The sequence below is a fragment of the Mixophyes fleayi genome, chromosome 2, assembly GCF_038048845.1.
Source record: "Mixophyes fleayi isolate aMixFle1 chromosome 2, aMixFle1.hap1, whole genome shotgun sequence".
Taxonomy (NCBI): domain Eukaryota; kingdom Metazoa; phylum Chordata; class Amphibia; order Anura; family Limnodynastidae; genus Mixophyes; species Mixophyes fleayi.
In genome coordinates, this window is record NC_134403.1 from 377,017,833 (window position 1) to 377,029,968 (window position 12,136).

Consider the following 12,136-nt stretch of genomic DNA (forward strand, 5'->3'; position numbering starts at 1 on the left):
TTACCTTGAGAGACAAAGTATTGCGTTAATTCATTACCCCTATTGTCCGGCTATACGGTAATTACCTCCTATTATGTGGTTATACGGTAGGTACCTGACGAGATGCTGCACGGTTGCGTCATGTTGTATTGCTCTCCGTGTCTCCGCCCACACGGTCACATGACAGGTGTATTTGCGCTCCTGTGATTGGAGCACGCTGTTGCTAGGAGACAGGTTTCTGGCCACTCACAGACAGGCCTGTGGACCACCGCCTACTCAGCGACCAATAGGAGCGCAGACTGCACGGACTAGCAGCGCTCTGCCTGTCACACTGCACAGATCGTGTCTGATCCACAGTGCGGGCTGCACAGCGACTGTCCCTACAGGTAACGGCCTCTCCTGAAGAGCTGACACTTCAGCAGGGCAGGAGCTGACAGACATGTATGCCTAGATAGCCATGTAACCTACACGTGGTAGGTAAAGCTGGTGAATTGGAAGTACATAGGTGAGGACATGTCTGGGAGGTGAGAGAGTGAGTGAGGCTGGGGTAAGTCAGAGAGGGGAGGGAGAGAGGCCGGGGTAAGTCAGAGAGGGGAGAGAGGGAGGCCGGGGTAAGTCTGAGAGGGGAGGGAGGGAGGCCGGGGTAAGTCAGAGAGGGGAGGGAGGCCGGGGTAAGTCAGAGGGGGGAGGGAGGCCGGGGTAAGTCAGAGAGGGGAGGGAGGGAGGTCGGGGAGGGAGGCCGGGGTACGTCTGGGTGTTGATGTGAGGGAGGGAGGCCGGGGTACGTCTGGGAGGTGAAGTGAAGGAGGGAGGCCGGGGTACGTCTGGGAGGGGGGACGTCTGGGAGGTGAATAGAGGGAGGGAGGCCGGGGTAAGGCGGGGAGGGAGGGAGGCCGGGGTAAGTCAGAGAGGGGAGAGAGGCCGGGGTAAGTCGGGGAGGGGAGAGAGGCCGGAATATGTCTGGGTGTTGATGTGAGGGAGGCCGGGGTACGTCTGGGTGTTGAAGTGAGGGAGGGGGGACGTCTGGGAGGTGAATAGAGGGAGGGAGGCCAGGGGACGTCTGGGAGGTGCATAGAGGGAGGGAGGCCGGGGGACGTCTGGGAGGTGAAGTGAGGGAGGGAGGCCGGGGTACGTCTGGGAGGTGAAGTGAGGGAGGGAGGCCGGGGTACGTCTGGGAGGTGAAGGGAGGGAGGCCGGGGTACGTCTGGGTGTTGGAGGGAGGGGGGACGTCTGGGAGGTGAATAGAGGGAGGGAGGCCAGGGGACGTCTGGGAGATGAAGTGAGGGAGGGAGGCCAGGGGACGTCCGGGAGGTGAAGTGAGGGAGGGAGGCCGGGGTACGTCCGGGAGGTGAAGTGAGGGAGGTAGGCCGGGGTACGTCTGGGTGTTGAAGTGAGGGAGGGGGAACGTCTGGGAGGTGAATAGAGGGAGGGAGGCCAGGGGACTTCTGGGAGGTGAAGTGAGGCAGGGAGGCCGGGGGACGTCTGGGAGGTGAAGGGAGGGAGGCCGGGGTACGTCTGGGAGGTGAAGTGAGGGAGGGAGGCCGGGGTACGTCTGGGTGTTGAAGTGAGGGAGGGGGTACGTCTGGGAGGTGAATAGAGGGAGGGAGGCCAACCGGGGTACGTCTGAGAGGGCAGGGAGGCCGGCTGGGGTACGTCTGGGAGGTGAAGTTAGGGAGGGGGGACGTCTGGGAGGTGAATAGAGGGAGGGAGGCCGGGGTACGTCTGGGAGGTGGAGGGAGGGAGGCCGGGGTACGTCTGGGTGTTGATGTGAGGGAGGGAGGCCGGGGTACGTCTGGGAGGGGATGTGAGGGAGGGAGGCCGGGGTACGTCTGGGAGGGGAAGTGAGGGAGGGAGGCCGGGGTACGTCCGGGAGGTGAAGTGAGGGAGGCCGGGGTACGTCTGGGTGTTGAAGTGAGGGAGGGGGGACGTCTGGGAGGTGAATAGAGGGAGGGAGGCCAGGGGACGTCTGGGAGGTGAATAGAGGGAGGGAGGCCAGGGGACGTCTGGGAGGTGAAGGGAGGCCGGGGGACGTCTGGGAGGTGAAGTGAAGGAGGGAGGCCGGGGTACGTCTGGGTGTTGAAGTGAGGGAGGGGGGACGTCTGGGAGGTGAATAGAGGGAGGCCAGGGGACGTCTGGGAGGTGAAGGGAGGGAGGCCGGGGGACGTCTGGGAGGTGAAGGGAGGGAGGCCGGGGTACGTCTGGGTGTTGAAGTGAGGGAGGGGGGACGTCTGGGAGGTGAATAGAGGGAGGGAGGCCAGGGGACGTCTGGGAGGTGAATAGAGGGAGGGAGGCCAGGGGACGTCTGGGAGGTGAAGGGAGGCCGGGGGACGTCTGGGAGGTGAAGTGAAGGAGGGAGGCCGGGGTACGTCTGGGTGTTGAAGTGAGGGAGGGGGGACGTCTGGGAGGTGAATAGAGGGAGGCCAGGGGACGTCTGGGAGATGAAGTGAGGGAGGGAGGCCAGGGGACGTCCGGGAGGTGAAGTGAGGGAGGGAGGCCGGGGTACGTCCGGGAGGGGAAGTGAGGGAGGTAGGCCGGGGTACGTCTGGGTGTTGAAGTGAGGGAGGGGGGACGTCTGGGAGGTGAATAGAGGGAGGGAGGCCGGGGTACGTCCGGGAGGTGAAGTGAGGGAGGTAGGCCGGGGGACGTCTGGGTGTTGAAGTGAGGGAGGGGGGACGTCTGGGAGGTGAATAGAGGGAGGGAGGCCAGGGGACGTCTGGGAGATGAAGTGAGGGAGGGAGGCCAGGGGACGTCCGGGAGGTGAAGTGAGGGAGGGAGGCCGGGGTACGTCCGGGAGGGGAAGTGAGGGAGGTAGGCCGGGGTACGTCTGGGTGTTGAAGTGAGGGAGGGGGGACGTCTGGGAGGTGAATAGAGGGAGGGAGGCCGGGGTACGTCCGGGAGGTGAAGTGAGGGAGGTAGGCCGGGGTACGTCTGGGTGTTGAAGTGAGGGAGGGGGGACGTCTGGGAGGTGAATAGAGGGAGGGAGGCCAGGGGGACGTCTGGGAGGTGAAGGGAGGCCGGGGGATGTCTGGGAGGTGGAGGGAGGCCGGGGTACGTCTGGGAAGTGAGGGAGGGAGGCCGGGGTACGTCTGGGTGTTGAAGTGAGGGAGGGGGGACGTCTGGGAGGTGAATAGAGGGAGGGAGGCCAGGGGACGTCTGGGAGGTGGAGGGAGGGAGGCCGGGGGACGTCTGGGAGATGAAGTGAGGGAGGGAGGCCGGGGGACGTCTGGGTGTTGATGGGAGGGAGGCCGGGGTACGTCTGGGAGGTGGAGGGAGGCCAGGGTACGTCTGGGTGTTGAAGTGAGGGAGGGGGGACGTCTGGGAGGTGAATAGAGGGAGGGAGGCCAGGGGACTTCTGGGAGGTGAAGTGAGGCAGGGAGGCCGGGGGACGTCTGGGAGGTGAAGGGAGGGAGGCCGGGGTACGTCTGGGAGGTGAAGTGAGGGAGGGAGGCCGGGGTACGTCTGGGTGTTGAAGTGAGGGAGGGGGGACGTCTGGGAGGTGAATAGAGGGAGGGAGGCCAGGGGACTTCTGGGAGGTGAAGTGAGGCAGGGAGGCCGGGGGACGTCTGGGAGGTGAAGTGAGGGAGGGAGGCCAGGGGACGTCCGGGAGGTGGAGGGAGGGAGGCCGGGGTACGTCTGGGAGGTGAAGTGAGGGAGGTAGGCCGGGGTACGTCTGGGTGTTGAAGTGAGGGAGAGAGGCCGGGGTACGTCTGGGAGGTGAAGTGAAGGAGGGAGGCCGGGGTACGTCTGGGTGTTGAAGTGAGGGAGGGGGGACGTCTGGGAGGTGAATAGAGGGAGGGAGGCCAGGGGGACGTCTGGGAGGTGAAGGGAGGCCGGGGGACGTCTGGGAGGTGGAGGGAGGCCGGGGTACGTCTGGTGAGGGAGGGAGGCCGGGGTACGTCTGGGTGTTGAAGTGAGGGAGGGGGGACGTCTGGGAGGTGAATAGAGGGAGGGAGGCCAGGGGACGTCTGGGAGGTGGAGGGAGGGAGGCCGGGGGACGTCTGGGAGGTGAAGTGAGGGAGGGAGGCCGGGGGACGTCTGGGTGTTGATGGGAGGGAGGCCGGGGTACGTCTGGGAGGTGGAGGGAGGCCGGGGTACGTCTGGGTGTTGAAGTGAGGGAGGGGGGACTTCTGGGAGGTAGAGGGAGGGAGGCCAGGGGACTTCTGGGAGGTGAAGTGAGGCAGGGAGGCCGGGGGACGTCTGGGAGGTGAAGGGAGGGAGGCCGGGGTACGTCTGGGAGGTGAAGTGAGGGAGGGAGGCCAGGGTACGTCTGGGTGTTGAAGTGAGGGAGGGGGGACGTCTGGGAGGTGAATAGAGGGAGGGAGGCCAACCGGGGTACGTCTGAGAGGGCAGGGAGGCCGGCTGGGGTACGTCTGGGAGGTGAAGTGAGGGAGGGGGGACGTCTGGGAGGTGAATAGAGGGAGGGAGGCCGGGGTACGTCTGGGAGGTGGAGGGAGGGAGGCCGGGGTACGTCTGGGTGTTGATGGGAGGGAGGCCGGGGTACGTCTGGGAGGGGATGTGAGGGAGGGAGGCCGGGGTACGTCTGGGAGGGGAAGTGAGGGAGGGAGGCCGGGGTACGTCTGGGAGGTGAAGTGAGGGAGGCCGGGGTACGTCTGGGTGTTGAAGTGAGGGAGGGGGGACGTCTGGGAGGTGAATAGAGGGAGGGAGGCCAGGGGACGTCTGGGAGATGAAGTGAGGGAGGGAGGCCGGGGTACGTCCGGGAGGGGAAGTGAGGGAGGTAGGCCGGGGTACGTCTGGGTGTTGAAGTGAGGGAGGGGGGACGTCTGGGAGGTGAATAGAGGGAGGGAGGCCGGGGTACGTCCGGGAGGTGAAGTGAGGGAGGTAGGCAGGGGTACGTCTGGGTGTTGAAGTGAGGGAGGGGGGGACGTCTGGGAGGTAAATAGAGGGAGGGAGGCCAGGCGGACGTCTGGGAGGTGAAGTGAGGCAGGGAGGCCGGGGGACGTCTGGGAGGTGAAGGGAGGGAGGCCGGGGTACGTCTGGGAGGTGAAGTGAGGGAGGGAGGCCGGGGTACGTCTGGGTGTTGAAGTGAGGGAGGGGGGACGTCTGGGAGGTGAATAGAGGGAGGGAGGCCAACCGGGGTACGTCTGAGAGGGCAGGGAGGCCGGCTGGGGTACGTCTGGGAGGTGAGGGAGGGGGGACGTCTGGGAGGTGAATAGAGGGAGGGAGGCCGGGGTACGTCTGGGAGGTGGAGGGAGGGAGGCCGGGGTACGTCTGGGTGTTGATGTGAGGGAGGGAGGCCGGGGTACGTCTGGGAGGGGATGTGAGGGAGGGAGGCCGGGGTACGTCTGGGAGGGGAAGTGAGGGAGGGAGGCCGGGGTACGTCTGGGAGGTGAAGTGAGGGAGGCCGGGGTACGTCTGGGTGTTGAAGTGAGGGAGGGGGGACGTCTGGGAGGTGAATAGAGGGAGGGAGGCCAGGGGACGTCTGGGAGGTGAAGGGAGGGAGGCCGGGGGACGTCTGGGAGGTGAAGGGAGGGAGGCCGGGGTACGTCTGGGTGTTGAAGTGAGGGAGGGGGGACGTCTGGGAGGTGAATAGAGGGAGGGAGGCCAGGGGACGTCTGGGAGGTGAATAGAGGGAGGGAGGCCAGGGGACGTCTGGGAGGTGAATAGAGGGAGGGAGGCCAGGGGACGTCTGGGAGGTGAAGGGAGGGAGGGAGGCCGGGGGACGTCTGGGAGGTGAAGTGAAGGAGGGAGGCCGGGGTACGTCTGGGTGTTGAAGTGAGGGAGGGGGGACGTCTGGGAGGTGAATAGAGGGAGGGAGGCCAGGGGACGTCTGGGAGGTGAAGGGAGGGAGGCCGGGGGACGTCTGGGAGGTGAAGGGAGGGAGGCCGGGGGACGTCTGGGAGGTGAAGGGAGGGAGGCCGGGGTACGTCTGGGAGGTGAATAGAGGGAGGGAGGCCAGGGGACGTCTGGGAGGTGAATAGAGGGAGGGAGGCCGGGGGACGTCTGGGAGGTGAAGGGAGGGAGGGAGGCCGGGGGACGTCTGGGAGGTGAAGTGAAGGAGGGAGGCCGGGGTACGTCTGGGTGTTGAAGTGAGGGAGGGGGGACGTCTGGGAGGTGAATAGAGGGAGGGAGGCCAGGGGACGTCTGGGAGATGAAGTGAGGGAGGGAGGCCAGGGGACGTCCGGGAGGTGAAGTGAGGGAGGAAGGCCGGGGTACGTCCGGGAGGTGAAGTGAGGGAGGTAGGCCGGGGTACGTCTGGGTGTTGAAGTGAGGGAGAGAGGCCGGGGTACGTCTGGGAGGTGAAGTGAAGGAGGGAGGCCGGGGTACGTCTGGGTGTTGAAGTGAGGGAGGGGGGACGTCTGGGAGGTGAATAGAGGGAGGGAGGCCAGGGGGACGTCTGGGAGGTGAAGGGAGGCCGGGGGACGTCTGGGAGGTGGAGGGAGGCCGGGGTACGTCTGGGAAGTGAGGGAGGGAGGCCGGGGTACGTCTGGGTGTTGAAGTGAGGGAGGGGGGACGTCTGGGAGGTGAATAGAGGGAGGGAGGCCAGGGGACTTCTGGGAGGTGAAGTGAGGCAGGGAGGCCGGGGGACGTCTGGGAGGTGAAGGGAGGGAGGCCGGGGTACGTCTGGGAGGTGAAGTGAGGGAGGGAGGCCGGGGTACGTCTGGGTGTTGAAGTGAGGGAGGGGGGACGTCTGGGAGGTGAATAGAGGGAGGGAGGCCAACCGGGGTACGTCTGAGAGGGCAGGGAGGCCGCCTGGGGTACGTCGGGGAGGGAGGCCGCCTGGGGTACGTCGGGGAGGGAGGCCGCCTGGGGTACGTCGGGGAGGGAGGCCGGCCGGGGTACGTCTGAGAGGGGAGGGAGGCCGGCCGGGGTACGTCTGAGAGAGGAGGGAGGCCGGCCGGGGTACGTCTGAGAGGTAAAGGAGGCGTAGAGGGGTACGTCTCACAGGTCAGTGGGAGGGGGGGGGGCAAGGTGTATGGCGGAGAGATGGTTAATAACAGCTGTGTATGGTCCTGGAGGTGCAGTGTTGGTGTATGTTTATTCTGTGCACTGGTCCTGGAAACGATGAGTCATCATTACCTATGTACATTCTGCACCTGTCCTAGATGTGAGTGATTGCTTTTTACGTGTTAGGTGTATTTTTCCTAGAGAACAGTCCATGCACAAGATACCCAAGTTATTCCTTCTCCTGATAACTGCATCAACGTCCGGATTCCATGAACCTGGGCTCAGTGTGTTCACTGAATGAGAATAATCCTTTTTCAGCCACTGAGCCCAAGTTCATGGAGTCAGAGTAAACTCTCCTAGATGAAATGGACAGGGTGATGTTTCTGCTTGGCTTAGTGGCAGAGGTTCGTATTAGTCAGGAGCAGACACTATTGAGAGGACAGAAGCTTTATTTATACTTCAGAGTCATCAGAGAGTAGAAACATTCCTCCTGCAATAGTTCTCAGAGCCATAAATACACAGTGAAGAGATCCTTTTGTCCCTCGAATTGGGTGGATGTAGCATACAATCTTGGTCAGTGGTCGAAGTGGTGGTATTAAAAATCTAATAGAAAAGTGTTTGGAATGTAATAGTGATACAGTGAAGGCAGAAGGAGAAGTGGCGGCATGTCATACCACCGTATACACCCCACTTAGGTATAAGGAGTGACAAAACTGTGTCAGCCTCTTACTGATTAATTCCTTTCACAGGTCATCATGCCGTCTGTCCCCCCCGTTGCAGAATCAGTCACCTGCCCCCACTCTGCGGAGAACCTTGTGGCCAATGGCAGTGTCGAGGCGGAGCTTGTTGCAGACAGGAAGTGGATTCGCCCAGACCTTCCTAGCAAGTGCACATGGCAGTTGGGAAAATCACAGGCTGACTCCCCACATCATTGTGTGCCACTGTGAGTAGGGTAGGAACGAGCGCTTCTGTGGAGCACTGATCTGTGATGCCATATACCTCTGTATGTTGTCATGCATCTCTGTATAAATACCCGTGAAACTATACTGTGTATCATGGCTTCTAGTCTAATAAAGAATTTGAGAATATCCATTTGGCGCTGATGCTGTTCTACAGTTTCATAGACCCCAAAAATCCTGTCTCTATAAAACAATGCTGGAAATGTGAAACTCCAACACTGAAAAGGTCATTCTACTTTCAGCACCCCCTGTCCCCCCATCCTCCCCAGCATTCTGCAGAAGATTGGACACACTCCCCTGGTCCGGATCAATAAGATTGGAAAGAGGCATGGATTGAAGTGTGAACTACGTGAGTATCCACCATCTTGTCTAACAGCTAAAATGCTCCATGTGTTCCCCCGCCTGTCACAGATTGTCCTGCCAGTTGCCCATACAGTTCTGTCTGCAGGGAACTTTACGGCTCGTAGCCCCTGCACACTACTGTGCTATCTGTAATCCACAGAATTACCTCTCTCCACTCTACAACACGAACAGTAAATGTAATGTCTATAAAACCTCACCCTCCAAATATCTGCTCCTCACAGTGGCCAAATGTGAGTTTTTTAATGCGGGTGGCAGTGTGAAAGATCGCATCAGTCTGCGGATGGTGGAAGATGCTGAGAGAGAGGGGATCCTCAAGCCAGGAGACACCATCATAGAACCAACCTCTGGAAACACAGGTAAGGAGTGAGAGGTATAAACTTGCTTAGACCTATTGTTCATGGCTGTCATGGAGAATGAAACAGAATTGCAGGATCGGGGAGTGCAAAATAGAGAATGGAGTGAGGATCGGGGAGTGCAAAATAGAGAGTGGAGCGAGGATCGGAGAGTGGAGCGAGGATTGGGGAGTATAAAAATGTGCTTAAGGAAACTAAACATTGCAGGTGGAATGGTATGATGGGACAGTATAGGATTCATTATAGGCAGATCTAGTGCCAGTGACTATAGAAGGCAATCTGGGAAGACAATATGCGCTCCAGAGAGGAGCGTAGTTGGGGTAATAAAGGTACTGACTCACAATTTCTCATTCATAGAACTATTCTCTAAACTTTCATATTTGCAACTGTGTTTGAAAATTGTAATTATTTTATACTACAATGAATCTAATCTATGTACTGCTTTAAGTTTGATATTGCTGGGACATCACTCTACTTTACAATGAAATGCATGTGCACCCAGCCTTAGGCATGTTGAATTCTTGGTTAATAAAGTTTTATGTGACTGCTTATTTACTGGTTCGGTATAAATTCCTCGAGGACTAGTCAGACAGGTCTAGACTGGCATTGTGGCCTTGGGGTTATGTTACTTGTCAGGTTTGTTATTTGGTTGTCATAATAGTGTTCAGTAATAGCAAGCAATTAGTGCTCTCTAACTGTATGTGAATCATGTGTTATAGTATGGGTCATGGAAATATTTTAGGATATAGAAAAATAGACAATCTGACATTTCCCTGGGGAACTTGTTGCTTTTGTTCCATAATCCTCTTATTTTCAGTTTCATTCTTCCGTTCTGCACTATCCATGTCTTCTGGACTCCCGGGGCTCGCCTCGCCTCTTTCCCATCTCCTGGGCGTAAATGTATCAAGCTGTGAGTTTCCGACGGGTGTGAAAGTGGAGATGTTGCTATAAGCAACCAGATTCTGGCTATTATTTTGTAGAATGTACTAAATAAATGATAGTTAGAATCTGACTGGTTGCTATAGACAACATTTCTGCATTTCAAATCTGACGGAAACTCAGCTTGATACATTTACCCCCTGGAGGTAAATGTATCATACCCCGGTTTTTTCAGCTAGCGGGAGATCGGCGTCTTCGCAGCTAAAATTTAAAGGGGCGATGGCTTGTAAAGGCAAACTTGCCTTTACAAGCCATCGCCCCTTTAAATTTTAGCTGCGAAGACGTCGATCTCCCGCGAGCTGAAAAAACCGGGGTATGATACATTTACCCCCTGGTCTCCATTCTGCATTTTATTGAGCACATTGGATGTCTTAATAATTTCCATAATGAATAATTTGTTCTATTTACGTTAGGAATGTAAAAGGTTACCCTTAGGTAGGGCATAATAGAGACAAACGAAGGGAGACACAGGGAAAGAGGGATACTATCTTGTTATCTGACTCTCGTTGCGAGTAGAACGTCTATGGCCTTTTTATTTTGGATGTGGCAGAAGTGACATAAGGCTGAGTGAGTATAAAATATTGTCAGACCCTTATCTTTCAGTTCCTGTCCCGTTTCTCCCACAGCGGGAGTACACAATATTACGCATACGTATGTATCCTATAATATCTGTCTTTTGTACTGCATTTTATCCTATAATACGCCGTCTTCCTCCCCAGGTATCGGTCTGGCCCTGGCGGCAGCAGTGAAGGGATATCGCTGTATTATAGTGATGCCTGAAAAGATGAGTATGGAAAAGGTAAGCTTAGTAATAATTGTAAGTAAGGGGATAATCCGAATTACTACCTTGCCTACTGCCTGGGATGACGTCACTATAGCACAGTCTGGAAGGATTTCTGCCACTAGGACCTGTAACGGAAGTTGTCAGTGCTGTTTATATGTTTATGCCCAGTGGGTCTTGGAGAGGGGGGGAGGGGCGCTGTGGATGTTAGTGACACCTTGTGATTTGACAGAAGCTGGTTTGCGGGTGGGAATAAGAGACCTGTGTAACTGCTTTCCCCTCTCTGTGTCAGTGTTCAGAATAAGTGATGATATAAATGGGGGGCTTTCCAATATCTGGGTAAGTGTTCCGTGTCGTTGGCATCTAATTCCGCTCTTCGAAATAATTATGATACAGACTCGCAGCTTTCAGTATAGCAGTATCATGTTTTGTTATAAATTCCGGGATGTAATTCTGCAGACGTCTAAGTTTGTTATGGAATAGTTCCTGTTTTGTAACTTATTACATGACTGTAATATAAAACAGTACAATTGTTGTGAAGAAGCCCCTGTGTTCTGTCCCTGTAGGTAGATGTCCTCCGTGCTTTGGGAGCAGAGATTGTCCGGACTCCTACGAATGCCCGCTTTGATTCCCCGGAGTCTCATGTGGGAGTAGCGTGGCGACTGAAAAACGAGATCCCTGACTCTCACATCTTGGATCAGGTACTGGAAGGACAAAGGGCTGTTACTTCATGAGTTGTCAGGAGACACGAGGTGGCTGCGGTGTGAGGCTCAGTGACCAGGGGTCTGTAGTGAAGACTTCAGGTACAGAATGGGGGATGTGGCGGTATGAGGCTTAGTGAGGGGGGGGGCTGTAGTGAAGACTTCAGGTACAGAAGGGGGGACCTGGTGGTGTGAGGAGGATTGGCAGCACGAGGAAAGGAATGGAACCTGTAGGATATCGTGAGAGGCTTGAGGTACAGAGTGTTGGCTGTTTAAGAATTGCAGAAGGTGGAGTAAGACACAGAATGGGGAGGCATAGCATGTGCAATCTGGGGAGGGGGATGGTACAATAGGGCAGTGGAAGGCGTCTCCAGGCTCAGTAGTGGCTATGGGAGGAGGCATGAGCCACTGTATGAGGGGGGGGGGGAGAGGAGGCAGAGGATGGTGGTCGCCATGTGACTCCACAGTTTGTGACTCTTGTCTTATGTTCCTAGTACCGGAACGCCAGCAATCCTCTTGCCCACTATGACAGCACCGCAGAGGAAATCCTACAGCAGTGTGACGGTGCGTACATCATGTGTAGGGGGTAACTAAATGTTCTTTTCAAAGAATAAAATAAAAGGCCTTGTAACACTGGATAAGCGTGGGGGGCTGGAGGTTACAGCAGGGAGAGAGTCTCCCAATTACACAACACTTTACACGTACACAATATTTACCACAATTAGTCACTTATCAGTGTTCTACTACTAGCCTCCATCAAGCTACTGAAAACACGGACTGGTGTTGGCAGATATATAGTTATCAATTAGTAACCACAGAATATACATTGTCACCATGAGCCTGGGAACATAACAGCTGTGCTTTCTCACTGTGTCACTGGTACATGCCTCTTTAGCATGTGTGTGTAAAGGAGGGAGGGGATATGGGGGCGGGGGTGTAGAGGGGGGCGCAGGAGATATGGGGGGCAGTGTAGAGGGGGGCACAGGGGATATGGGGGGGGTGTAGAGGGGGGCGCAGGGGATATGGGGGAGGTGTAGAGGGGGGCGCAGGGGATATGGGAGGTGTAGAGGGGGGCGCAGGGGATATGGGGGAGGTGTAGAGGGGGACGCAGGGGATATGGGGGAGGTGTAGAGGGGGAGGATATGGGGGGTGTAG

At 57.4% G+C, this 12,136-nt stretch overlaps 1 protein-coding gene across 2 annotated transcripts in view; it reads left to right on the forward strand.

Moving 5' to 3' along the window:
• The first annotated feature begins 259 nt into the window (after nt 1-259).
• CBS (cystathionine beta-synthase) overlaps nt 260-12,136 on the forward strand; it is a 48,800-nt gene continuing 36,923 nt past the window's right edge. For both annotated transcript variants that reach the window (XM_075197567.1, XM_075197568.1), the window contains exons 1-7: nt 260-365; nt 7,635-7,828; nt 8,087-8,193; nt 8,429-8,563; nt 10,219-10,298; nt 10,847-10,981; nt 11,476-11,545. In XM_075197567.1, coding sequence (XP_075053668.1) covers nt 7,641-7,828; nt 8,087-8,193; nt 8,429-8,563; nt 10,219-10,298; nt 10,847-10,981; nt 11,476-11,545 — 715 coding nt within the window. In that variant the 5' untranslated portion in view covers nt 260-365; nt 7,635-7,640. The remainder of the gene's footprint in view (nt 366-7,634; nt 7,829-8,086; nt 8,194-8,428; nt 8,564-10,218; nt 10,299-10,846; nt 10,982-11,475; nt 11,546-12,136) is intronic.